At 44.3% G+C, this 25,511-nt stretch overlaps 2 protein-coding genes across 2 annotated transcripts in view; both read right to left on the bottom strand.

Moving 5' to 3' along the window:
* abtb2b (ankyrin repeat and BTB (POZ) domain containing 2b) overlaps positions 1–3,854 on the bottom strand; it is a 50,251-nt gene extending 46,397 nt beyond the window's left edge. The window contains exon 1 of the mRNA XM_047595920.1: positions 2,425–3,854. Within this exon, the coding sequence (XP_047451876.1) occupies positions 2,425–3,316 (892 nt within the window). The 5' untranslated portion in view covers positions 3,317–3,854. The remainder of the gene's footprint in view (positions 1–2,424) is intronic.
* Positions 3,855–7,973: 4,119 nt separating this feature from the next.
* Positions 7,974–25,511, bottom strand: part of b4galnt4a (beta-1,4-N-acetyl-galactosaminyl transferase 4a) — a 168,598-nt gene continuing 151,060 nt past the window's right edge. The window contains exons 9-20 of the mRNA XM_047596454.1: positions 23,051–23,117; positions 19,065–19,229; positions 18,682–18,791; positions 16,980–17,080; positions 16,651–16,724; positions 15,094–16,573; positions 13,465–13,865; positions 13,213–13,366; positions 12,789–12,861; positions 11,024–11,177; positions 10,691–10,817; positions 7,974–8,892 (exon numbers count right to left, since the gene is read on the bottom strand). Coding sequence (XP_047452410.1) covers positions 8,778–8,892; positions 10,691–10,817; positions 11,024–11,177; positions 12,789–12,861; positions 13,213–13,366; positions 13,465–13,865; positions 15,094–16,573; positions 16,651–16,724; positions 16,980–17,080; positions 18,682–18,791; positions 19,065–19,229; positions 23,051–23,117 — 3,021 coding nt within the window. The 3' untranslated portion in view covers positions 7,974–8,777. The remainder of the gene's footprint in view (positions 8,893–10,690; positions 10,818–11,023; positions 11,178–12,788; positions 12,862–13,212; positions 13,367–13,464; positions 13,866–15,093; positions 16,574–16,650; positions 16,725–16,979; positions 17,081–18,681; positions 18,792–19,064; positions 19,230–23,050; positions 23,118–25,511) is intronic.

A 25,511-nucleotide genomic window follows, 5' to 3' on the forward strand; every position in this document is an offset into this window, starting at 1 on the left:
TACAAATTATACCAGGAAGAGCTCACTTATGCCATTTCCTTGCGAGGAGAAATGAATGACAAATGGATTTTTGTGTCTAGCGGTATTGTGTGTTGAGTTGAGCCAGTGCCGTGGAGCTATTTGAACACATGCAAAGCAGACTAAATTGGTTTGTGGGGCTGGTGTGTGCAATTGCGAATGTGCTCGGGCAAGCACACGCACGAGTAATGAATAAGATCCTGGCACATCACCGGGTTCCTCTAATGCACTCCCTGCAGACCAGAAGAAATAAACAGATAAAGATGAAGTGGACGTGAAAGCAGTGGCAGAAGAGTGAGAGGCAGGGAGGGAGCCAGCAGCCAGGCTGAGCATGAGAGGGCGAGCGGAGAAAAGGGAGGGAGTTTTCACTTTTGTTATTGGAGCCGTAGAAGTCATTTCTGTCTTAAAGAGTTCCAGATGTGGGTCAGCCCCTGAGAAAGAGAACGAGTCAGAAAGACTGAGAAAGCTGCAGAAATCAAGCGAGAGGGCGGAGTTTAATCAGACTGTGCCCACTACGTGTGATCAGAAGTCTACTCTGGCTCTGGTTAGAAAGGTTTTCTGTTTTTAGGGTGGAAGTGCAGGGTTTCGCTCGCTGAAAGGCGTTATCAGGGTGTGGGGCGTCAGGTGGTAAGGTGGTACGGGGGTATGTGGCCTCCACAGCCCAGTCCTGCGCCTATAAAAAGCAAGGGTGGTCAGAATAATAGTCTGTTGTTATTACGCACACACTGGTCTCTCTCAAACCCAGCGACTGAGCTAACCAAAATAGGCCAGTCAAAACCAAACCAATAGACATCTGGTAAAATACTGTGACAAAGGCTGCTCTTTAGCTTATTAGGAAACGAAGCAGCTCCAACTCAAACACATGATAACAGGCACATACAGGGCAGTGTGCTGGGGCTTTTTAAGCACTTGCAGACTCAGTTGGAGGGAATGTGACCAAGGGAAGTTTCACAGATTTTGAAGTGTAAGGTGAATGTGCGCAAACGCTGTCGGCTCAAGGCTGACTGATCCCAGGCCTTCGCACAGTTGGCATTGCAATAAAATCATACAACCACACTGGCAGAGAAAGGTGCATCTGCACAATAACAGCTGAACTCGGGTCAGTAGTGGCAGCGCGGTGATATTAGCATTAGCATTAATTTGAGGCATCTAAAAGTGACTTTTATGAGTTTGTGTATCTGTGTAAAGCAGACGTCCCCAAAATTGAATTATTTGCCCTCAATGTTAAGGAAAAAACTCTAGTTGGACAAAAATATCTTCTCTGTGACACATCCTACCTGCTGGTGTCTCTCTACACCATTCACAAAGTAGTGTTCTCAAAAGTAGGGTGATTTGTGGGTGCCCCCAAAGAGGACATGAGTGTGTGTGTGTGTGTGTGTGTGTGTGTGTGTGTGTGTGTGTGTGTGTGCTTCTCCGGCATTTGTTTTCTCTCCCTCTGTGTTGGGCTAAGCTGCACGATCACACAACAACAGGCCTTTGTGCTGCAGTAAAAAGCTGAGCTCTGGGGAGCTGGTAGTGGGCCACAAACAAAGGCTGGTTACATTGTCCTAACACAAGCTCATGAATCAACTCAACACTGCGCTGCCAAAAAACAGTCATGGAAAGAGCGCTGCAAGTCCACTATGGTTTTCACACAGTGTGCCGAGGTGGAGAGCTGACTGAGGAGGGATGTGAGGGTGGAGGGAACAAATGGACAGGGAGCGGGATGCACAGCTGAGCTGGAAGAAGGGGGCGGGGGAGGGATGTGAGATATGTGGTGCTGGGTGAGAGGGATGTGGCCGACAGGAGGGAGCGGAGCAGAGGATGAGGAAAAGGCAAGAAAGGAAGGGTTTTAAAGGAGTGTGGCCAACGCAGCACGGGGCTGAGAGGAGGGGGTCAGCGTAAACGGAGACAAGACTCCTGCCTGGGCTCTACAGGATCTCTGCCCCCCACATCACAGCAACTTAACATGAGTGACTGACGCGTGAGGACTCAACCTCTCTGAGAGTAAAGAACGCTACACACCAATTCAAGTGTGTCCAAACTTCTGACTGGCACTGTAGTTAAAACTTGGCCGGGGCAGCCTGTCCTCCTCCGGTGACCTTTGTGTCGGGGAGAGAAAGCTGCCTTTGTCCCCATCAGATGTATCTGCACTGTTATTTTCCGAATCTGACAAGTCAAATTAACAACAAATCTATCAAACCCTCACGCACAAAGAGCTGCCATTGTGTCCCGCCATGCAGCCACAGTTCATGTTTTCCACACACATGGACTGAAGAGGGGAGGTAACCTGTGCCCAGGACTGAGAGGAGGAGGAGGAGGGGGGGGGGGGGTAAACCCTGACATGCATCACCACACAACAAAAACATCCACTCAAAGTTGTCAGTTACCCACAGAACAACTACAAATCTTTTAAATGTACATTACCATTGGCGTTCTTCCCGCAGATCAGGTGCTCGTAGTGCTGCAGGACCCCCCACAGCTCCGCGTCGTTGTTCACCACCCCCTCCAGGGCCTCCGCGCTCACCGGGGCGCATCCTGACCCGGAGTCCGGCCCCGCGTGACCCCTCTCGGCCATCAGCACGCGGGCTCCTATCTCCTCCACCAGAGCTTCCACGCACGCGGTCATGCATATCGCCGCGTACTCGTGGATGCGCACCGAGATGCGCGTGTCCACCATCCAGCGGAAGAAGCGGCCCACGGACAAGGTGAGGCCGCAGCGGGCGGACTTGCCTTTCCTCAGCAGCTCCCCTGCGCTCATGCTGTACATGGAGATGGCCTTGACCGTGTTGGACACGCAGTGGTCGGCGAGGGCCCAGCTGAGCACCAGCCTCATGGCGCTCTGCACCTCGAACCGTGTGCAGCGGCAGTGCATGACGCTGAGCCGCTGAGCCTCCCTGGAGACCCGGATCAGAGCCCTGCGGAGCAGAGCCGACAGCCGCCTCACGGCCTCCGGGGAGAACACAGGTGCGGGCCCCCATTTAAAAGTCCCACTCTCCGCCACTTTACGCAGTATCTTGGCCACCTCCTCCTCGGTCCAGGGGAACTCTTCCAGCTCAGGTAAGCGGGGGCACTTGGAGAAGATGTCCTCCGGGTCCTCGGGTAGGACGGTGTTGACTGTGTCCCAGCTGTTGTTCCTGCTGTTCATGGAGCCGGAGTAGTACCACCAGTTCCCCCGGTGAGGGGCCGTCATGAAGGCCTGGGAGTTGGACTTGGAGGAGGACAGGCTGAGGGATTTGCAGGAGTCCCCCGCCCCGTAGCCCGAGTCCAGCGTCAGATCCTCCAGGGTTTTCATGTGGGCATTGCTCAGACCTGCCATTATTGTGTAGCGGCTCTGACAGGGACGCAGTGGAGGAGCGGTAAACCTCTCCTGTGGTTTACCTGGAAGTCAGTCACGGAGCAGCCGAAACTCCCCCCGCCGAGCTGGATGAACTGGTTAGGCAGCGCAACACTTGTCTGACATGCTGCTGAAGCTGAGCGGAATACAACCACCGCACGGGCAGATTAAATACTCCCAGAGTCCGATATGATTCAAAACAAAAGTCCTCCTCAACAAACGGGACAGTCCCGAAAACTGTGAAGTTTCACCGGTCTCACCTTTCCCCCGGTCAGCCTGGGGATTTAAACTTCCCCCAACACACGCAGCGTCTCCAAACACCGCGCAACAAATAATCCCCCTCCCGCTCTCCGAGGAGTCCGGGCAGAATCGAAGTCGCTGGTTTTAAAAAAGTCTCCCTCGTATCCGGTTAAAAAGGAGTCGAGCTCTTGTGTTTAGCGGACAGCCGAGGAAAAGTCGGAGTTGACCGCGTCGCTGAGCTCTCACTGCGCGTCTCAGGAGCAGCTCAGCCGGAGCTCAGCCACAGATGTGAGAGGGGCGGGGCCACCGCTGAGTGACGGCTATTTGTCAGCTCCAACGCCAATCAGGAGATGGCAGACAGTCCCGACAGCCAATCAGAGCACGCCCCCGTAGTTCGCTAAATTGGAGAGAGTAAAGTTAAAGGTAATTTACACTTCTGCGCTAAGTTACGCACGGACCCTCTGCCAGTGTGAGCAGTTTGTACTGGTGTCTGGTGATGATCCAATACTGAGTAAAATTTAAGCTGGTATCAGTGATACAGATGCGGTATTTTGTGTAAATACGCTCCAATGTGTCTGGTAAAAAATGAAAAAAAAGTAGTCTATTTCAAATTCTGGCTTCATAAAGAAAACAAGAGTAACGTATTTATTTCTTTTGAACTCAGAAGTATTTTGAGCCCGTGCGTCACTTTAGCGCAGAAGCTTAAATTACGTATTAGTTTTACCTCAAATGAACGTCAAAACACGTCCCTTTAACACGTGTGACCTACACAAGGCTGCATTGAAAAACAACAAAAACAAAAATAAAAAACTTAATCAGCTGTTCTGTGATCTCAACTTCTTTTTATCTGTTGTCTGCTTTGCTGAGATGAACTTAAGTCAGGTCACTGTAGTGACTATTTGTCTCAAACTAATAAAGAACATAATGAAAAAATACTTCCTAAACAAGCTAAAATCAAATCAAACTGCCACTAAGACACTGAGGGACTTGAATCACGCAGGGGTTTGAAGAAAAAGTCCATTGTCCAAGAAAGAAATTAAGTTTGATGTGGTTTATTTCCACTGGCAACGAGCAAACAAACATCAGCGGCTTCTACTGTCGCTCTCATCCTGATTAAAAAAGACAGAACCCTTCTGTGCCGAGCTCACCTGTCCTTTTCTCCTTCATCTTTTTATAAACTCACCTGGTGCCCCTCACTGACCTGATACCTTCAAAATAAAAGCACATCAAATAAAACCTGAATGCTAAATTCAAATGATAAGAAAGAAAATAACAGAAATAACTAATATTCAAATAAACATATCCCCCCACCAGACACTGTATTCAGTGATGCATGAGTACCAGGAAATAAACCACAACATCAGTCACACTCCAGCTGCCCGGTCACGTTCGCTCTGGGGAATTTGGCTCGTTGCCTTAGATGAGCTAATCTCACCTGCAGCCTGTAACGTAAACTGAATCTGCAAAGATCTCGGCAATGGTGCAAGAAGTGGAGCAGTGTTGACTTTGATTTGATGGGATGGGTGGGTGGGGGCTTAGTTTTTGCTGAAAATGCATTTTAAAAGCTTAGTTAGATTTGTAAAGTAAGACAGAAGTGTTGCAACGGCTTCCATGAACGCGTTTTCTTCTCTTTTTCCGTCGACGCTGGGGCACTGTCAGTGTGCCCGCCCAGTGCCAGGTCTGCAGAGGTTTTTGCCAAAAACAAACAAAAAAAAGTCTCTCTTTCACAACGAAGTTTGAGAAAATCCTCTTATGAAATGTCACAGTTTAAGTTTTCATGTGGCCCTGTTTGTGATTGCTGGTTAAGTGCCATTCAACACGCTTGAGGTGAAGGAAAGCAAACATGTTTGGCGGAGGCCTGTGTCTACCTGCTTCTCGTCACACGGCGCTCGCACAGGCGAGGTCGGGTGTGTCTGCACTAGGACAGAGGCCAAGACTGTTACATAATGGACCCGAGCCAGAACTCAGAGACTGTAGGACTCTGTGAAAGAGGCCGTAACCAGTGTTTTCTTGCACATAGATGTCACATGTAAAATGGAAAAACTGACACACACACACGGGCTTATGAATCACTCAGTCAGCAGGACTGAGAAGGAGTCGACCTTTCAGTCCGGCGAACCCCCCCTCCTGCCCTCTCCCAGTTTTGCTGCAGACACGCAGGGCGTGGAGAAGATCACAGGAGGCTAACACTTGCCTCATCCAGACCTCATGCACTGCAGCGGTGACACGGACAGCGCTTACCTCATGAGCTCCCTGAGTGCGCGCAGCCTCCGGGACATGACGGTGATGACGCCGGCATAACCACCCAGAACTCAGAGGGGGACCCTGCAACAACCCTGCAAATGATTAGATGTGGTCCAAGAAACATCATCGTCATCCCTGCAGGGGATTTACACTGGTAGTTTCACAATGTTTGATTTTCTCTCAGCTTTGGTCTTGAAACCAATGTGTTGTTATATGAATTTAACTCATAATAGAGGAACAGATAGTGATGTCAGCCCCAGAGCGAATAAACAGAGCACGAGTTCAAAGGTTTGAACATGGTATCACATTTACTTATTTGGTTTTAATGGAAATTAAAGTGCGTTAGGACAGGTTTGAGGCATCAGTTGTATCAGGTTGTGTAGTGAACTTTATGGATTTTGCATAAACTCAATCGGCTTGATTTGCCTGTGTAAGCTTTACCACATAAACCTGAGCTGTGATCAGGAACTCATGTGAGGCCAGGAATGAATGAAATGTTTGCTCGGTAATGATCTGAGAAAGTGTTTGTTCATAGATGAGTGTGTAGGTGGGGAGAGAACTGCCAACTATTCTAGTAAAACTCTGGTAAAATGTCAACACTTGTCATTCACAGTCATTTCTCCTAAACCGAACCAACCTGCCGCTGCTCGGAACAGACACGGAAACATGTGTTTACTTTCTCCATTTGAATGTGTTTCAAGCCGCTGAAATCGCTGTAACCTCTGCAGGTACAGGAGTGGAGCACCACCACGTGGTCAGAAAGGGAACAGGAGTTATTTATTAATTATTTTTTTTACTTCTCCCATTTCTTCTTTCTTCACAGAAACAGACAAACAAAACACACACGTCTAAAAAACATCATCTGGACGTAAGCATAAAATTTTATTTGCAAAAAAACAACAAATCAAAATAAAAGTACAATACATTCTTAAAACCTCTTCTCTACAAAACAATTTCACAGAAATTACCTTGGAATGTATATTCTTATTTTCCATTTTTATGTTCCTCATATATATATATATATATATATATATATATATATATATATATATATATATATATATATATATATATATAAGGTACTGTGTCTCCTTTTTTAAATAGTCTCATGTTAATGTTAAAATGATGTACAGTATAGACCCTTTTCCTGTAGGCAAAAAAAAAAGGTCTTGGAGGGCATTTTGACAATCATATAGTCAATAACAGATCATTAGCTCTCATCTCTATATATATATATATATATGTATATATATATATGGGTGTGTGTGTGTGTGTCCAGTCCAGAGCCCTCCAGCCTCTCCCCCATCTATATAAGTACCATGTTGCATAAACACGGGCATTAGGAGCCCGGCCTCCAGCCAAAATAATGGGAGCAGGTGGGGTCCTGCTGGACTGCAGCTGCCAGGGAGTCTCCATCACACCCTATGTCCATAGTAATTCAGTCATCTAGCATTCTCATTATCTCATACATCATACATATCATAAGAAAACATAGAAATGAAAAATTTGTAAAAGTAAGAAACCAATCCCAGCCACGCTATAGTCTTTTGCTTAGAACAGATACAAGAGCAGGTCTATAAACTCATAAGGGAAGCGGTGGTCCCTACCTAGTTATACAGGTTCCTAACCTTCAGTTCCATTACAGCATGCTGATAAATACAATAGTACAGTTCTCTGTAAATGTGACCCTGCACCTTCTCTAGCAAGGGGGCCCTTTAGAAGAGTTGAGTTTAAAAAAAAAAAAAAATCGTTCCTGCCCTGCAAGTATTTAACCTGAGCAACCCTGATGAAGGCACACATTTGTGAAACAGCCATGCGTCGCCACACAGGTTTCCTTCAGTTAGAGCTTCGTACGAGCTTAAAGGACGAGTGTGGATGCCTCAAATCCGATGTCTGAAATGCAACACTCGGCTGAGAAAATGCTTAAAACGACGGCGTGGTCACGTTGTTTCAAACATCAGAAACCTTCTTCTTTGCTCCTCTTTCACACTTGTCGAGTTCCAGCTGGCGATGAGCTTAGAGGACAGAGGACACCGTCAGCGTAAATGCATCCCGTCCTCCCCCAGTCAGGACCAATTAAAAGCATGTTAAAATTAAATTAATCAAGTCATCACCGGTAGCTTGCATTACTATGAATCAAACAGAACAATGCTCCAAAAAAAAAGAAGATACAAATACACAAGTCGGCATGGCGCTGAAAAGGACAGAAGAAGAAGAAACGAGCTGAGATGCATGGAGGTGGAGGTGATGTATCTTTCGGTATCGGTTCAGATCTGAAAACTCACTGTGGCGTTTAGCATCAGTCAGAAGGAGAAGTTCAGCACCTCGGGTCGCACTGGTTAATGAAATCCAACGAGATGACGTATTTAGAAGAATCACTGCTTTAACATCTCTACTCGAGCTACGCCACCGTGTCTGAATCTATCGGATTAAACATTTTTGACACACATTCTATTCGGCTCCCGCGCGAGAGAGTGTTAGAATAAAAAAAGAAGAAGAAGAAGGTCTTAGGTTGTTGTTGTCTTCACGTCTCCTTGTTAGAAAAAAAAAGGTGCTGCTTTTTGTAAGCGCACACAAGCGGCCACACGCGCACACACACACACACACACACACACACACACACACACACACACACACACACACACTCTGCTGCTTTCCAGTCCAGTCTGAAAACACTGCACCAAAAAGGACAGAGAGCAAGAGAAGAAAAATAACTCTTTTCTCTCTGTGCAGGAGTTGAGTCAGTGAGGCCTCAGATAAACTGTGGACGGGCCCCGGGACCAAACACAGGAGTCCCTGAAACGAGCCTTTTAGAAAAAGAAAAAGAAAAGTAGGCAGAGTTCAGGCAGTGTGAGCTCCTACAGGTCTCTCTCTCACACACACAGTGGATCTGCAGGTAGGTTTAAGACCACCTGGTTATTAAAAAAAAGAAAAGAAAAGAAAAAGAGGAGGGCGTGGGCTATCCCTTAGGAGTTTTCTTGTTTTGGGCATTCCACATGCCTCTTTTGGAGTGGTAGTAGTGGAAGAAGTTCCTCAGGCGTAGCCTCTCCACCTCCAAGCCGCTCTGCAGAACCCTAGAGGAAGAAGGGAGGGAGGAGAGGGAAAGCCTGGGTTCAGCATGGCTGGCTCCTCAGTGGTTTATGTTGTGTAAAATCACATTTAAGTGAGCAGTCACAAAACCATACTGTAGCCCTGTAGGGGGCGACACAGGAAAAAAAAAAAAAGTGCAGTGGAACCTAAAGTTGTTTCTACACCATATTACCTGGCACCTAGTGGAAAGGAAGCATTAAAATGATGTTACCACAGCTCCTGATCAAGAAGACGCAACTGGTGGGAGGCAAAGGACTGAATATAAATGTGTTGTTTCTTTCTGCAAAGAGGTTCTTTATAGGTTGAATGATACCGAGTTGAATGATTTTGAATTTATGAGCTTCACTCGAAACTTTAATGTAAATTTAGAGGAAAAAAAGGTGTTTAAGTATAAATATGAATATATGACTGAAGTCTTCTTATTTTCATCTTGTTTTTTTAAATACATTTTGAAATTAATGGATTAGATGTCAAAATGTGATGGCGAACGCATTTTCTTCTGTTTATTTAATCAAGTTATCAACCTGTTCTATTATTCAAGCAAACCTCAAGGCAATGAAATCAAAGGATAAGAAAAACTGAGTCGTCCTTTGCGTTCTTCAAAGTTGATTATTTTTCAAGTTAAGATAGAGTTGTGGTAACAAAACTCTGACCAAACTTAACAGTTTACATTGGAATGAAATCTGGGAGGCTTCACCAAGTATTTGCTCAACTTTTGAGGCTGAGATTTCCGACACTGTGGGAACAAATGAGAGGAAAGTTTACATCTTAAAGGATAAAAAATGTTGCGGAGGCACGAATCTGAGATGGGCATGAAATACCTTAAAACCTGGAACGAACCCGGAGAATGTGTGTGGCTCAAGAGCTCAAGACTACGGGGGAAGTTGTTGTTGTTTTTTTGCAAACAAAGCCTTTAATTGGGCGCTTCTAAACTTTTACTTAAGCTTCAATTCTTGAAACTAGAGAAAAAAGATGGAAGTCCACACACTGAATATTTGTCAGACCTCGTTGTGTGAACTTTGTACATCCTATATCAGCCAGCACCGGTTAGACAACTGCCTGTCTTTTAAACCTTAACCTCCTGAGACCCGAGCTTTATTTGTAACTCTATTTTTAATTTCTCCAAGGTATTTGGGATCAGTAGGACCTAAGACATATAAAAACTGAGCATCATCTTTGAACAGGAAGTAGTAGTTTTTGAAAAAAAAAAACTATGTCCTCATATGTGGACACTGGGATTATTTCAATATTTATATTATAATAAAGTCACCAGTGTGTGACAAAAATATAAAACTGTTTATTTTAATACCTGAACATGACCGAGCAAAGACAGAACAATGAAGTCCCAACATCCTCAAACGAGTACTTGCTAATTAGTGACGTTGTAGCTCGTTGCTCTTGTTGAGAACATTTGTTAAATTAGTATAAATAAAAAAGCATAGATACATTTCAACCGTAAAATTTAATGAGGTTTTGTACCTCGTCTGTTGAATGAATGACCACTAATGAGAACAACATGTTTAAATGAAGCAGAATAAGCTGCAATAAAACCTAAAACTTAATGCCCCCATATGAGGACATGGGGTCTCAGGAGGATAAGTGAAAACTCTTTTCAAAAGGCTGGGGCTGAAGTTAGGGTTTTATTCTTTATTTCACCTTTGAGGCCAGAAAGAAATTAATTAATTTCATTTATGCAAACTTTTTAACCCTTCTGAAAATTAAAAAAAAAATAAAAATCATGGTGCATCTAATTGCGTTTATGTCGTGTTGTTGCTGTGTTACCTGTCCAGCAGCTCCCAGTCCTCTCCTCCCCAGCGGTCTTTGAATTCCTCCGTGTTCATCCCTCCAATCTTATCAAAATCTGACTTGTAGATTCCAAACAGGCCGAAGCCGTTCACCTCCCAGTAACCTGAGAGAAGAATAAGTAAAAGGGAAACTCATGAGCTTCACTGCATGAAGCTGCAGCAACAATCATTATTATGAGGAAAAGAAACTGTGAATGAGTGAACTCAAAAACTTTTAAACCAAATTATTATTATTATTATTATTCACAGATACTGTATGTGCTTGCATGCATGTCATGTGTATGTGTGAGTGTGTTGATTTGTGCGTTACCATCAGGCTCCTGTGGTGAGCTACCGCAGCCGAGCCTCATGACAATGGGAGCGAAAGCGAGGCGTCCCTCCACGCAGTGCTTCCTGATGCTTTCCAGGATGTTGAGAGGGAAGTGGATGTGGAGATCACAGAGGAACACGATGCTGTGACTGTCCTGTTGGAGGAAATGCAAACACTCAATCTACACGTTCACTGATTTTAATAATTAACCTCTGAACAGAGCTGTCCAGGGTGTCCAGGGTGTCCATGGTGCACTTGGTGGTGTGATTTACTGTATTTTATTAAGAGAACATGATCTGCATCCATTTAATCTTTTGAGGCCTGACTGTTTCAGTGGGAATGTAACATTAATCATTGTGAAATATCTGCAGGAAGGTGGGAAACTTGTTAACGTGCATGTTCAGGTTAAAGTAAACTAATTTTTGAGGATGGGGGGAGTTCCTTGGGGTAGATCAAACATGTGCAGGGGTCCAGGACCCCAAAAAAGTTGACAACCACTGCTCTAGTGCATAGGTCTTCAACAGGTCATCAATGTGGGGTCCATGACCTCTAGGGGTTCTGCAGAGGTACTGCAGGGTGGTTGCAAAATCTTTGGTTGATTAGACATTTTCTATATATTTTTTGATTTTCCCCCACAAGAAAACACATTAAAACTGATTCAAACATATTTTAGTAAAGGGATGAATGGAGGCAGAAGACGTTATCTGTCAGTCACTTATCCAGTGACAGAGGAGCTGTCTCAACAGTGCACCACTTCACACAGAGCTCCACACTAGCCAAGACCTGTCAATCTAAGCCTCCTGCACACACTGCTGAGCCAATCACAGGGCCACATATTACACGCTCACTCTGTCAGGTTCTCCGCAATTGGCTGAGAGTCTCTTCAGTCCCCAGGTGAAATCCCAGACACACGCTGCAGAACAGAAGCTAACAGTGCATGATATATATCGGTATGTTTATGTTTATAGCAGTCGCACAGCCACTCTACTGCTGCACATGCTTGAAGTAAAATAGTTTATTATTGAATGCAAAGTGATAATCATGATGCATATTAATAAATAGCACTAGGCCGAGTTTAATATAGAACAAATATAGTAGGTAGGGGGTCCCTACTTAATCTCTTATCAGTTTGACCTGAAAAACACTGAAGACCTCTGCTCTAGTGGACAAGCGGTTACAGAACAAACAAACCTCTAAAGAGCCCTTTGTCTGGGGATGATCAAGTGCAGCTAATATTTTAGGACTAAAGAGGCCCGTCTTCACTTCAACATCCCACAGGTCATTTATGTTTGAGTGACAGCCCTGTCATCCCACCATGACACCGCTGACACTCAACCGACGGATCAACGTCTGTCCAAACTGCCAGCTGCTCCGAGCCCCACATGGGCGGGTGTGCGTGAAAGACAGCCAGAGAATGGCGCAGGGGCACATGCACACAAATAACCTGTGAGAGGGAGCGAATGTGACAGCTATGGCATCCGCATGACAGAGGAAATGCAGCTATCTGTCCAAGCAACTCCCCGTCATCCTCAGCAGGGCCCAGTGGTAGAAGGCCTAGGGAGGCTCGGAGATAAGGGCGAGATCCGCTAACCCGTGACAGACCGGCCCTAGCAGTGATGTGTTCATTATGCATGAGCTTTCCTCCCGTCTGTCCGTCAGCCAGTAAAGGTCATGTGGTCAGCGTGAGTGTCTGACCTTCAGTGAGTGCCTTTTTCCTGCCAGCTCACATTTTGTTGTCTTCCATCTGTGTGTTTCTTGCTCTAACCTCGATCGTGTCCACTCCAATCTGCAGACCGGCTGAGCGCTCGAAGTTCCCCTCCCTCCTGAGGTACTCGTATCTGTGGAAACACAAGAATATGCACAAAGGTAGCCTTCGTTATATTGCAAAATGGATTTTAAACCTCATTAAATGGCAACTCGAGGCACATGTACACACTAGAGACTGACCGATACATCAGGCAAATTTTTGTTTTGTTTTTTTCCCAGCAGGATTTACCTGTTTATTTTGAGCTCAATAAATGTTTTTTAGGCTAAATTGTAACATCTGTTATCATTGTGTCATATTTATCATGTAAATGGAGGCAGAAAAAGTGATATCGACTCCAAACATCGGCTCAGGAAAATCGGCAGCACATATCGGTCATCGGCCAAAGCTGGTGTAAAGACTCTGGTATCGGTCTAGTTCACACCTTGGCACGGTGCTCTCTCGAAGCGCCTGCTCCACGTCCATGTCTTCGCTCTCAAAGTCAACGATGATGATGCTGAAGTTGTCGTCCTTGGTTTGCCGGTGAAGGTTCTCCATGTCAGAGATAAACTGCTGCACCCAGCGAGCCTGGTTTTTCACTGAGGGAGAGCAAGGCGGAAAAAGGAAAAGGGGAGACACACTGTTAGGAAAATATTATAAAGGTGGAGAATCGCTACAGCGTGAGTTCATGTCTGACCTGGCACCACGAAGTGCACCATGACATCTCGCCTCCACTGCAGCATGACCGGCTGGCAAAGCAGAGGTTTAGCATAGGCGGTGCTCCAGGGCGTGGCTCCAGGCCGGAGGGGCGCCCTGGTAGAGGGAGGTGGAGGCGGGGGGGTGAAGCTCGGCGTGGCGGCGGCGGCGGCGCCAGCGGGGGCAACGGCAGGGGAAGCCGGTGCAGAGGCCGGGGCAGAGTCGGTGTTCTCCACACTTTCATCTCCTTGTCTGCCGCGGTGCAGCAGCAGGTAAATGTACTCCGAGAGACGCACCACGCTGCGGCCCCTCTCCATCAGCTCCAGCTCCACCAGGTACCGGTTCCCTCGCGCAGAGTCGCGGCGCTTCTCGACATTGATAATTCGAAGGAGCGTGTAGATCCTGAAGCAGAGAGAGACAGAGGGACTTCACGATACGATATGTAGCACAATACTTGAGTAACGATACGATACGTTATCGCGATATTGAGATATTGCGATATATTGCAATATTCTACATAGTTCACTGAGAAAGTTGTTTACATGTGCACTACAGGCCAAAAGTTTGGAAGCATAAAAGATCATAGCTTCACTAAAACAAACTTATTATCTAAAGAGTAATTTATCAGGAGACATTTTTACTATAATTATCAGGTATTTGAGTTTTTCTTTCTTCATAGTAACCTCCTCTGGCTTTAACAACAGCATGGCATATACGAAGCATTAGTTCTACCGGGATATTTGTATGCAGACTCTCAGAAGAGTTCAAGTGAAGTGCAAACTGTGATTTGTTTTTGTTTTTTAACTTTTGCACTGAAGTTGTGACTCTTGCAAATCTTCCTGACCCTAAAACTAAATCCTTCTTCTTTTCTTTTGCTGACAATTATTCAGAAATGGTCTGGTACACCTAAAGGTAAACTGAGGAAACAGTCTGATCGTGCAGTAAATACATAACAGAATACATAACAACTCACGCTGGTTTTTAAGAACGACACTGTGAACAGAAACTTCAGGCTGCTTCCAAACTTTTGGCCTGTAGTGTGTGTTCATCAGATGTCAGTGATAATTCAATTAAGTCAAATACAAAAATAAATTAGTTAATAATGAATTAGACAAATAAAAGACGATTAGAATCGTTGTTATGCTTTACAAAACTGAACAGTGGTAACAGTGTATTTGTCCATACACTAGTTTTCATTTTCCATGCTTGTGTAGGTACCCTGGATAGTGTATCAGAAGAAAAAGTATTGTGATATACTGCCATATTGATATTTTTTGCCGCCCCTAGTACAAATGTAAAAGTGTGTTTCTTCCATCGTTATCACAACCAGATCAAACATTGTTTCTGTTTATTCGCTTCAAAAAGGCTGCTGCTCATTACCTGCAGCACTCTAAAGTTAGAATGGTTGATAAGGCAGAAAAAGGAAAACACAGAGAAGCTATTTCACATAAGCACTACTGCAAAAAAAAATAATAAAAATAAAAATAAGCACACTGAGGTCTGCTAACAAGACATAAAAAAATCACCAGGCCACGATGAATATGCACTCAGTAAAACTACTTTGGTTTTTACATAATGGTCAGCAAAAAAAAAACAAAAAAAAAAACACAGGGTCTCCTTTTTTGCTTACCCTCCGTTGCGCTCATTGAGTTTCTCCATGTACTGAGCCAGGACGTCCACCACTTCGCTCTCTGCCAGCTGGAGGTTACCGGACACGTTGCAGCGCAGGTCGTTCCAGTCCGAGCGCAGCAGCTCAAAGTCCATGGGGTTGACGGAGAAGGTCCTCTGCCAGTTGATGCTCTCCTCCGCCCAGCCTGGCCGAGCCTCCACCTCCTCGTAGCTGTAGTCCGACATTTCACCTTCCTCTGGTTCTGGCTCGGGGTCGGGGTCCGGGTCGGGATTAGAGCGGTTCGTGTCTCGGTCGAAGTCTGGCGGGTTGGGGTCCGGCTGCTGATGGGACTCTGTGATCTCTGAGGTCCTGAGGTAGGAGGTGACCCGTGGCTGACCTTGTACCGTGTTCTCTGTGGAGTTTAACCTCGACGGGGTGGCGGGGGAAGAAGGGGGGGCCTGGCGATAGGAAATTAAAGGGTTTCCTTTGCCGGGCAGATCGGTAGCCTTTAAATCCCAGGGCTCCCGCTTCCTCTTCTTCTTCTCTGGCTGATTTGCCCCTGCTGCCTTGTTGGCAGGTTTCTGAACTCTTTCATTGTCCGTGGTCCCGTTTTGAGTCTTACCTTCTTTTGTGGGGGGGTTGGGCCAGAGCTGAGGGGCACCAATCAGGCTCCTACCACCTGTTACCCCTCCTCCAACATGTCCCTTGGTACCCAGGTTTACCAGGCGAGTCGTCTTCCCAGTTTGGTACAAAAAGACCCCAGGGAAAACCTCCCTCGGGTGGCGATACGCCCTTTCCTCCCTCCTCTCCCGCCGCTGATCCCTCTCCCTCTCCCTCTCCCTTTCCTTCGCAGGCCGGGGCCGGGTGATGTAGATCTTGTTCTCCTCCCTCTTCTCCTTTCTGACCCCGCCCACTTTACTGTTGTGTTCGTTGTTGTTGTGGGCGGAGTTGCTGAGGATCTGCCTGGCCCGGCTGGCGAGGGCAGAGAGAGACGACTTCGGGGGGAAATGAAGCGAAGACTTGATGAGTTTATGTCGTGTCTCGACTCCCTCCTCTCCTTCTACGACGCCTGTTCCTCCACCTTTTTTGACGGGGTCCAGATCCGCGGCGGCGGCGGTCTGGATCCACACCAGAGAGCGACCCCTGACCACGCTGTCCATATCTGGATGGAGAATCTTAGCTGGGGCGTCTTGGAGTCCGTTCTTTGCGTCCCTGGTGTGATCTCGTCCCCAGTCTCTGTCCAGATCCCGGCTCATCTGTTTATCCCTGCGAGGAAAGTTTCTCCTCTCTCTGCGGATACTGTCGACCGCTCCTTCCTCCTCGTCTTCCTCCTCTTCCTCCTTCTCCCCACCTGCTGGCGTGGCCCCGGGCTTTGAGTGCGGATGGGAGGGGTTCGAGGTGTGGCCCGTGTGGCTGGGATGGGAGGGCTTTTTGGGCGACTGCGTGCCGACAATCTCCGCCTCGTCCTCTGCATCCACCACCTCCTCTTCCTCTAGGAAATCTGGAAACATGAAGGAGACTCAAGGTTGGAGGAGTGAGCGCACGGGCGTGAAAGTACGAGTGCTCTTCATTAGTTACCATCTGGGTTGGGGAAGAAGAACGGCCTGTCGTCTTCTTCCTCATCCATCTTCATGTATTTGTAGAACCCAAACCTGGCAGACGAAACAACACACACACACACACACAAACACGCACGACCAAATGTATTAGCAGAAGCTTGAAGTTTCAATGTGCCCAGCAGCGTAATAAACTAAATATCTGAGCGAGAGGTCGCATGAATCACTTCTATCAAATTCAAAGGCACTTGAACGCTTATTCTGCATAATCAGGGTTCCGCACCCACATTTACGAGACAGAGACGGATGTTTCTTTAGCGCTCTCAGAGATAAAAGAGGTAACGTCCTTACTTCTCCAAGTAGATAGGGGACTCTCTGTAGAAACATTTGTTCTCCCGTTCCATGTGGGTGAGACGTGTGAAGTCATTGGGGTAGACGAAAGACAAATAGACCTGCAGAAGGGTTAAATGCATCAAAAATACAATCGATCACAACGGCCTCACTTTGCATCTCTTATAGGAAGACTGATTATAATGTTTAACTGGAAAGTAAAACCACCTCCAACTTATAGTTAAACAGTAATCTAACACGCCACTATTTCCATACCAGTAATCAGATAAAAGTTACTTATCCAAGAAAAAAACAAAAGACTTAAAAGTCTCCAAGTCAACACTTAATACATGATTAAACATGATTATTATACAAAGAGTAACTTATCAGGAGACATTTTTACTATAATTATATTAATATATTTGAGTTTTTCTTTCTTCATAGTAACCTCCTCTGGCTTTAACAACATGTCATATATGAGGGATTAGTTCCACAAGAGATATTTATACGCAGACTCTGAGAAGTCAAAGAGTTAAAGTGAATATTGCAAACTGTGATTTGTTTTATTTATTTTTATTTTAGCACTGAAGTTGTGACTCATGCAAATCTTCTCGACTCTAAAACTAAGTCTTTCTTTTCTTTGGCTGACATTAATGTTCAACTAAATTTAAACTGAGGAAAATGCTTCATATCAATAAAAGCAAAGTAAATACATCCCAGAACACACAGAACTGAAGGCGCTGTGAACACAAACCTGAAACTGCTGAATGTAACTAATAAAGTAACTTGTAATCTAACTTAGCTACTTTTAATATCAAGTAAGTTACTTATTCATCATTTGACACTGGATAAAACGTGCTATTCCACTAGAGGCTGTGCTGACAGGTTTGATGTTGCTTGGCAACGTTTTTTAACTTTCATAGAAAATATAAAAACCACAGACTTTTGTGATGATGACCTTAAGCTATGTACAGTTTTAATATACTTACTAATTTACTAATTTATCTTTTCGCTCTTTTTGCTCTTTTCTCTGTTTGTGTGTTCCTCGTTATTTACTGATTCATTATCTCTACTTTTAATTTTAATTTGTCAAATTGTTTCTGTCTGTGACCTCATGATACAGTTTTTATTTATCATGCACAAAATTACTTAAAATACTAAATAAGAAACAGAATCAATCAAAAACAATCACCCCAACGTAACTGAAAGCTCTTTTCCTGTTGCCAGTGTCCTGAGATGTTAACACCAGCATTTAAATAATAGCCAGACACTTGCACATCTAAAATAGATTTGCTGTGCGACTCTCATCCCCAGTTCACCGTTCGTCTTTATATCTATAGATATTTTTTATAGTTTTATTCTTTTATTTGACTTTTAAATCTGTCCCAGGGACTGCACATGAAAACTAGCTGATGCCGGCATATTTACAGTTTCCAAATTAACACAGTAAAGTGAAGGGAAGCAGCTGCTGCAGTAACCTCCGCTGCCCTACAGGGGGGAGCAGAGCTCAACACTACCTGCCTCTTTCTTCCTTCCTTTGTGTTTCGTTTGACGCACTCTGCTTTCTGTCCACTTTATCTGAACGTTACACCAACTCTGTAAGGGACTACTCTGCAGCACTTAGCAACAGGCTGCATCTGTGAGAAACATACAGGTCTAATGCAGGGAACACATCACGTCTGTCTGTCTGTCTGTGAGCCAGGAAATTATTCTGACAACTTACAAACTGCAGGCCTTGGTATCTGGCGATGGGGAAATCTTTGACGACGTACGTTGGCGAGTAGAGACAAGCCGGAAGAACGTTTTCCAGGCGAGCAGGATCAATCATAGGGGCTGAAGAAAGAAGGGTGGGTTAACATCTAACAACTTCACCCAAATAAACGTCAGAAAGGTGGGAAATGATCAGGGCCGTGCCAGCAAAACCAGAATAGCACACACAAAAAAAAAATTTAACACAGCCAGCAAGAAGGAGTGACAGCGTGACTACAGCTAAAATGATGCCGGAGACAGAGAGTGTCAGCCAGACAGTCAATCAGACAGTTGGAGAAAATGACAGGCCAGGAAATCAGTGAGAGGACAGCGCGGAATGATGACGGGTAGATTTACTGCTGTAGAAGGTGTCCCTGGGATCGGGCTTCAGCATATCTGCTCCATGCGGCAAGATGCCGCCTCCCTCCGGACCCTGGGGCTGAAACTCCCCCGGGAGACGGATGTGACTGGCCAAGGTCTGGGGGATGTGGTCCACGCTGTTCATCTTCAGACTGGACTCATCTGGAAAAGTGACAGAGGAACAGAGGAGTTAGAGGCAGAGACTCTACAGAGGAAGAGGACGGGAGGTTTGTTTGGTTCTCATAGTGGATAAATCTGATATATACAGGCGGATGGGAAGCATCATTTGTGGCGCAGTTGTCAAAAATCCAATCATAAACCAGCGGAGACTGTGGGGGAGAAAAAAGAGAAAATGGAAGGACTCAAAGGAAAAAGATGAAGAGGAAATGGGGGAGAAAAGGATGGAAAAAAAAAAGTTGGAGGTAAACAAAAACAGAACAGAGGAGAGTCATAATTATACCAATCGATAGCAGGGAAGGAGGGGAGAGCACGTGTGATTAATGGCATGTCAGGAGCAAAGCCTGATGGGAAAAATGCTTTATAATTAACAGGGTGGTCAGCATCATTTTTATCCTCCGGAGGATGCTGTGTGTGTGTGTGTGTGTGTGTGTGTGTGTGTGTGTGTGTGTGTGCGCGCAGTACGCGGCCTCTTTAAACCTTTTTTTGGTAACAATAAGACATCTGTTGATCACATTCCTGGTTTCCAGTGCACACACACAAGCCAACACTAATTAATTACCTGTGTTACTGAGTTTTTAAAAACAAGCAAATAAAACAATAGAGCCATGTTCTCCTTGTTTGGATTAATTTGCATCACAAGTCCATTAATCAGTTTGGTTATAATTAAAACAAAAAAGTATTATTTAACACGTGGCATTGACTTTCTTGCGTTTTCACTCACAAATCGTGAACAAATTGAGAATCCTATCGCTAAGTGAAGCTTAGTGGACGTTAGACTGCTCTGCTAATTAAATGGCATTTTTTTGTGGATATAAATCATCACTTAGTTTAGGAGGAGGAACACGTTCAGGGGACGTTTCTGCGTCTCGTTTGGCACAATTACTTGAGCTTAATAAATTTGGGATTACTTCTCAGGCTGTCTGAGGTCAAAACGCGTGCAGCTGCAGAGGGTTTGTATAATTTGTCGCGGATTGCTGCACAACCCCGTCAGGGAAAAAGAAGAGGATGAAGTTCTTAACCTCTTATTATTACAGCCTGTTTGCAGAAAAACACCTGTTTAGGACCAGTGATGTCGTTAACGTGTTACTTAGCAACGCGTTATTCTCTGACCACTTTTTCTCAGTAACCAGTAATCTAACGCGTTACTAGTCCAAACCAGTATCAGGTTAAAGCTACTTATTCAAGTTACTGTGCGTTATTATTTTTTGTGCTTCTTCTTGGTCTCGGGGAGGGTAGTCACGACGCGACAAGTCATATTTTCAGCATGAGGACGTCACAGTTAAAACCATGCAGGAAACAGACGTAAACAACAATGGAGGAAGGAGCAAGATGAGGATTTTTTAAGGTGGAAATTCCACCACTGGAGCAGTGATTTGAGACGCAGCTTAGAAGCCAAAGGGTCACAGGGTCAAAAAACACAACAACAACAACAAATACGTAAGAGTCTCCAAGTCAAGACTTTGGTGCAAAACTGCAAAAGAAGTTGGTCAGGTGATGTGTTGTTGAGGAAATGCTGCATGTATTTTATTCATTTATTTTTTGGTGGATTACTTTTTCAAGGTAACTGTGGCCACTCTGTTTAGAACAAACCCAAAGTAAATTGTTCGTGAACATGTTGGAGCTTGTTCATGGTCTTGGTCTGTTTTTAAAGCCAAGACTTGAAGTTTCCATCACAAAAATCAGAATCACTCTAAGTGGTTTTGTTTTTGAGGAATCAAAGTTGGAACACAACTAAAAATTGTTGTTTTTTTTTTTTGAAAAAATGTGCAGGTTGAATCCTATAATGACTTTTTATCAATGAAATCAGAAGAAAATTATCTTTCCAACGACACAAAGGTTGCAGCACAGTTCGTTTACAGAGCTGTGATTGGTTTAAAAAGCTGCTGCTGTCCCATATGTGACCCAGTAGTTGTGTTATTTATTTCAGGGCAAGAAATGAAATCTATTTCTGAAGTGCTACAACTGCAGGAAAATGACGTTAAGCAGAAGCTAAATCGAGACGTTAATTAAACTGAGCAGCACGGAGAACAAGCTTCCCAGAACAAAGCCAACATTTATCATTAATTTTTATTTATTTATCTAAAAAAAAAAGAAAAAAGGAATGAATATGAAAGGGTTTCCAGAGTGAAGGAATGGAGAAAACCGGTGAGGGCATAAAGGGCGGGGACGGGACGGATGTGTGGAAGGAGACAGCCGAGGAGACGGCGACGGCTGAATCCAGCAGGTGACCTCATCTGCCGTGTGAGGCTTCATTCTTCTCTGTCACAGCTTCTTGTCATAAACAAGAAGGCAGGGTTTGGCATACATCCACAGAACACTACCGCGGCTCGGCCCAGGATGACAGCTCCACACATCATTTTCTGTGCAGCTGGCATTTTCCCCCTGTTAACGACACTGAATCCTTGTGACGCCTTACTATTCTTGGAGCTGGAGAGGTTAGACATCCACTGAGGAGCTAGTGTTCTCATCTCTGCTGCGAGTGGCAGCGGCAGAGAGAGAGAGAAGAAGAAAAAAAAAAACAGAGCTGTGAGATCTTTTAGATTTCTGCGTCTTCTCTTTTGGCTGCGCATAGAGGAGTTATGCTGTGTTCTTAAAAGTGACATGTGCAAGCACTCCATGAGAAAACATTTTATAGGCCTACGTCAAGACCTGGGCAACAAATAATCTGAGGGACCAGACAGAAGAACAGCGAGTATCTCAGTGAGGAAAGTCAGAAAACGGGGAAAATAATGTATGTTTTTACACGGAAGGCAACTGAGCAATTTGTTTTTTGCTATTTTGCTTCATTGACATCATTAAAAATGCACATTGAGGTGTTCATTTCACCACACTTTGTCTGTGTTGCGCCTCTAATTTACTCTTAAATTCCACCCGGCATCATATGAGGAACCGCTGTGAAGCTCTTTATCTTCCTGCAGAAATCTGTCAGGTCCAAATATGGTCATATCCTTTGTACTGGCAACCAATCGTGAAAGTAGAAAGCCCGATCTGAAGCTAAACTCTCATTGGTTGGTGTCGTTTTGTGACATCGTGATTCATTCAAAAGCGTCAAATTCTGCCGGTCTGTGCTTTAAAATGTCGTGAAATCTTCTTTAAGAAGAAAATTACAGCTCAAATTAGCAAGAAAAGTAAAAAAAAAGACAAATTTAAAGAGAGGAGAGGGGAGGTCAGGGGAGAAGTGATGTTATCTGAGTTCATCCAGTCGTAAACTGTCTTTGGTAAAAGGAGACGAAGGTGGAGACGATCAGCAACGGATCATCAGTCATGATTCACAATTTATTGGAAATTTAATCTGATATTTTCATATTATATATGTTGATATGATTGTATGACATGTTTTGAAGGATTTTGTGGTTCTAGTGGTTTCCAATAAAAACAGACATGATTTTACAATGTAAAACTTTAAAGACCTTTTTTCTGCTGCTCTGTGACAGAAATCTCCACTTCAGTATCTCTTCCACAAACCAAACTTTCCACATTTATTTATAACTACTTTCTGCAGGTATTCACAGAGGAGATTTTTCATATATCATTCAGATCCTGATTTATGGAACATTTTCCTCCTAAAAACGTGGCAAAAAAGGATTTTTTATTGACTATTTATGATTTATGATTTATAACAAAACGAAACAAGAATTTTGAACCTCACTTGAGCCGTTATTCAGATTTCTGTGCTGGAAAGCGCATATATAAGTAGATAATAACCCCTCATTTGCATATTTAAATATACAAGTTCACAGAAAACGTGTTAATACAGAAAATACAGTAATAATACAGCATCCGCAGGGATGAGCAGCTCTTACCTGCGTACAGGGAGATGTAGGCCGAGTCTATCACTTCATATTTCAGACCGGGGAGGAACGGACGCCACTGAGGGACAGAAAAGAGAAAGAGAAAAGGGATTCAGTGGAAAGAGAAAACGAAATGCCAGCACGTGGAAAGCGTGAGGTGAACAGAAGTCGTCCATCACCGTTTGCCAGCCCAACTGTGACACTCTCCGTTATTGATCTTAGCAACATCACAGGATCGATCGGATGATGGGTTTCTGTATAAACACACTTACCCAGACAGCGAGGGGGGGGGCGCAAATGGAAAACACAGCACGTGAACAGAGAACAAGGAATGCAATGCCGTCAGGGAATGAAGAGAGGAAGTAAACACAAGGAGAGAGAAAGAAAAAAAATAAGATGGTGACGAGGCGAGTAGGTGTTAAAAAAAAAAAAAAAAAAAAGGAAGGATCCAGTAATGACCTGAAAACAGAGACGCCTCGAGAGAGAGACATGCTACAATTCTTTTAAATAGATTTCACAATTACCTCGTCACTTCTGGTTACCCAGGATATAATCACAGGAGACAGGTCATTTTCAAACCCTCGGCTTGAGAATACAAATACAAACAGCCTCCTCAGGCACATGCAAATGCCTGCACACGTGCATGAACGTTTTGGATTTGGATTCGGAGGCGGTGATTGCAGGACGCGCAAAAGAAAAAAAAATGTTGTCTTGTACTATAGTTATAGTAGCGTGAGCGCCGGCGACTCGCGCTCCTGCTGATACATAAGCACAAATACCCAGAGAAGTGCACATAAGAACAACAAACAAGGGCACAGACGAAGTTCACGCTGAGCAGCAGCAGGGAGCGACTCAGCGGGCGACCGCAGGCTTCAGGATTATATCATTATTTCAGGATGATTGTCATCAAGGTCAAGCCAGATGGCTATCGGAGCCAGACCCAAGGAAGGACAGAGACAAGAAAGAAGCGAGAAATAGAAAGGTTTCAGCAAACTAAATAACAAGTATGTGGTGTGTCAGTGTCAGGTCACCTCAAAACTTCACTGATTAAAACACAACTATTCAAGATAAACACAAACGTTCTAAAATCTGAATGAAAGGGAACGGAAAGAAGAAGATTCTGATATAATTACCCCAAGAATCAATTTACAAAGAACTCAAATAAAAACAACACAATAAGCAGCAAAATGATGATAATAATAAAATAAAGTGGCCAACACTGACTGTCATGTTTCCATTTTAGTTCCCAAGATACAACTCCATCATTCAAACAAAACAAAAACATGAAATGTTTGTCGACCTTTCATTACTACACAACACATGGCAACGAACACATGTCCTCTACTCTTTTCTCTAGCACTAAGCTCCTGTCCTCTAATGCAAAGTCTTCAAATCTTTAAATACACATTAACATATTTTAGTAAAGGGATAAGGGAATAAGGGATAGATTAATATTGAATGCAAAATGATAATAATAATGTATATTTATACATATAATAGGTAGGGGGTTCCTGCTTAATCTCATTTCATCATTTTGGGTCCTTGGCCTGAAAAACATTGAAGACTTCTGCCCTGAAGTCTTATCTTACTTTTTTCTCTATTACTACGCATAAAGTTCTGTGCTACGTACGTTTATCTTGTTACTCCAGACCATATGAGCTTGGTTGTGCTCAAGGACTTTTTTTCTTGGCCACCGTCACCTTCAGTCTTGCTCTTCAGGTGTAAAGCATCTTGAGACAATCTGTATTGCATTGATGCCGACTCCTGTGCTTCTCCTACTATGACTAGGAAACAACTGTGCATGTAAATGTTCAGCAGTTGAGAAAACCAAATTCTCAGCTTGGAAACATTCATATAAAAAAAAACAAAAAAAAAATATCTCGAGATCTAGAGCTCTGGAATCACCAAGTCATGATTTTTTTTAAATCACTTGTCTAAATGTCTTTGTTGCATGAGCTGTAAGCAATTAATAGAATTTCTCAAATGCAAGATGAAAAACATTAAATGGTCCTTTGAAGTCGAGGCGACGCTGCGCGATGACGATGTTTCAGTTACAAATAGGAATCTATGACAGCTGCCGCTTTAATGTGTGGTTTGCAGGATTCATCCTTTTCAGGGCTCAGCGGAGCACAACGCTGACACAACGTCCCATCAGCCTCACAATATGAGACACGTGCACAAACACTCGTGCACCTGCGTGGTGATGATGATGATGATGATGATTGTCTGGCCTCATTTATTTTGTGATGAATTCCTCCAGCCCAATGTGTGCGTCTAATATATAATATATGCACTTGCCTGCAGTGTTGTTTGTGAGTGTGTGAATATGGGAGTGTACGCTGTGTGTGTGTGTGTGTGCACGGGTCGACTAGTGTTGACAGGAGTCAGCATGAAGAAGCAGAGGCCTGCTCATTGGCCCTACACATTCAACAGAGAGGAAAGAAAATCAATATCTGAGGGGAAATAATCAAAA

The sequence above is a fragment of the Mugil cephalus genome, chromosome 10, assembly GCF_022458985.1.
Source record: "Mugil cephalus isolate CIBA_MC_2020 chromosome 10, CIBA_Mcephalus_1.1, whole genome shotgun sequence".
Classification (NCBI taxonomy): Eukaryota; Metazoa; Chordata; class Actinopteri; order Mugiliformes; family Mugilidae; genus Mugil; species Mugil cephalus.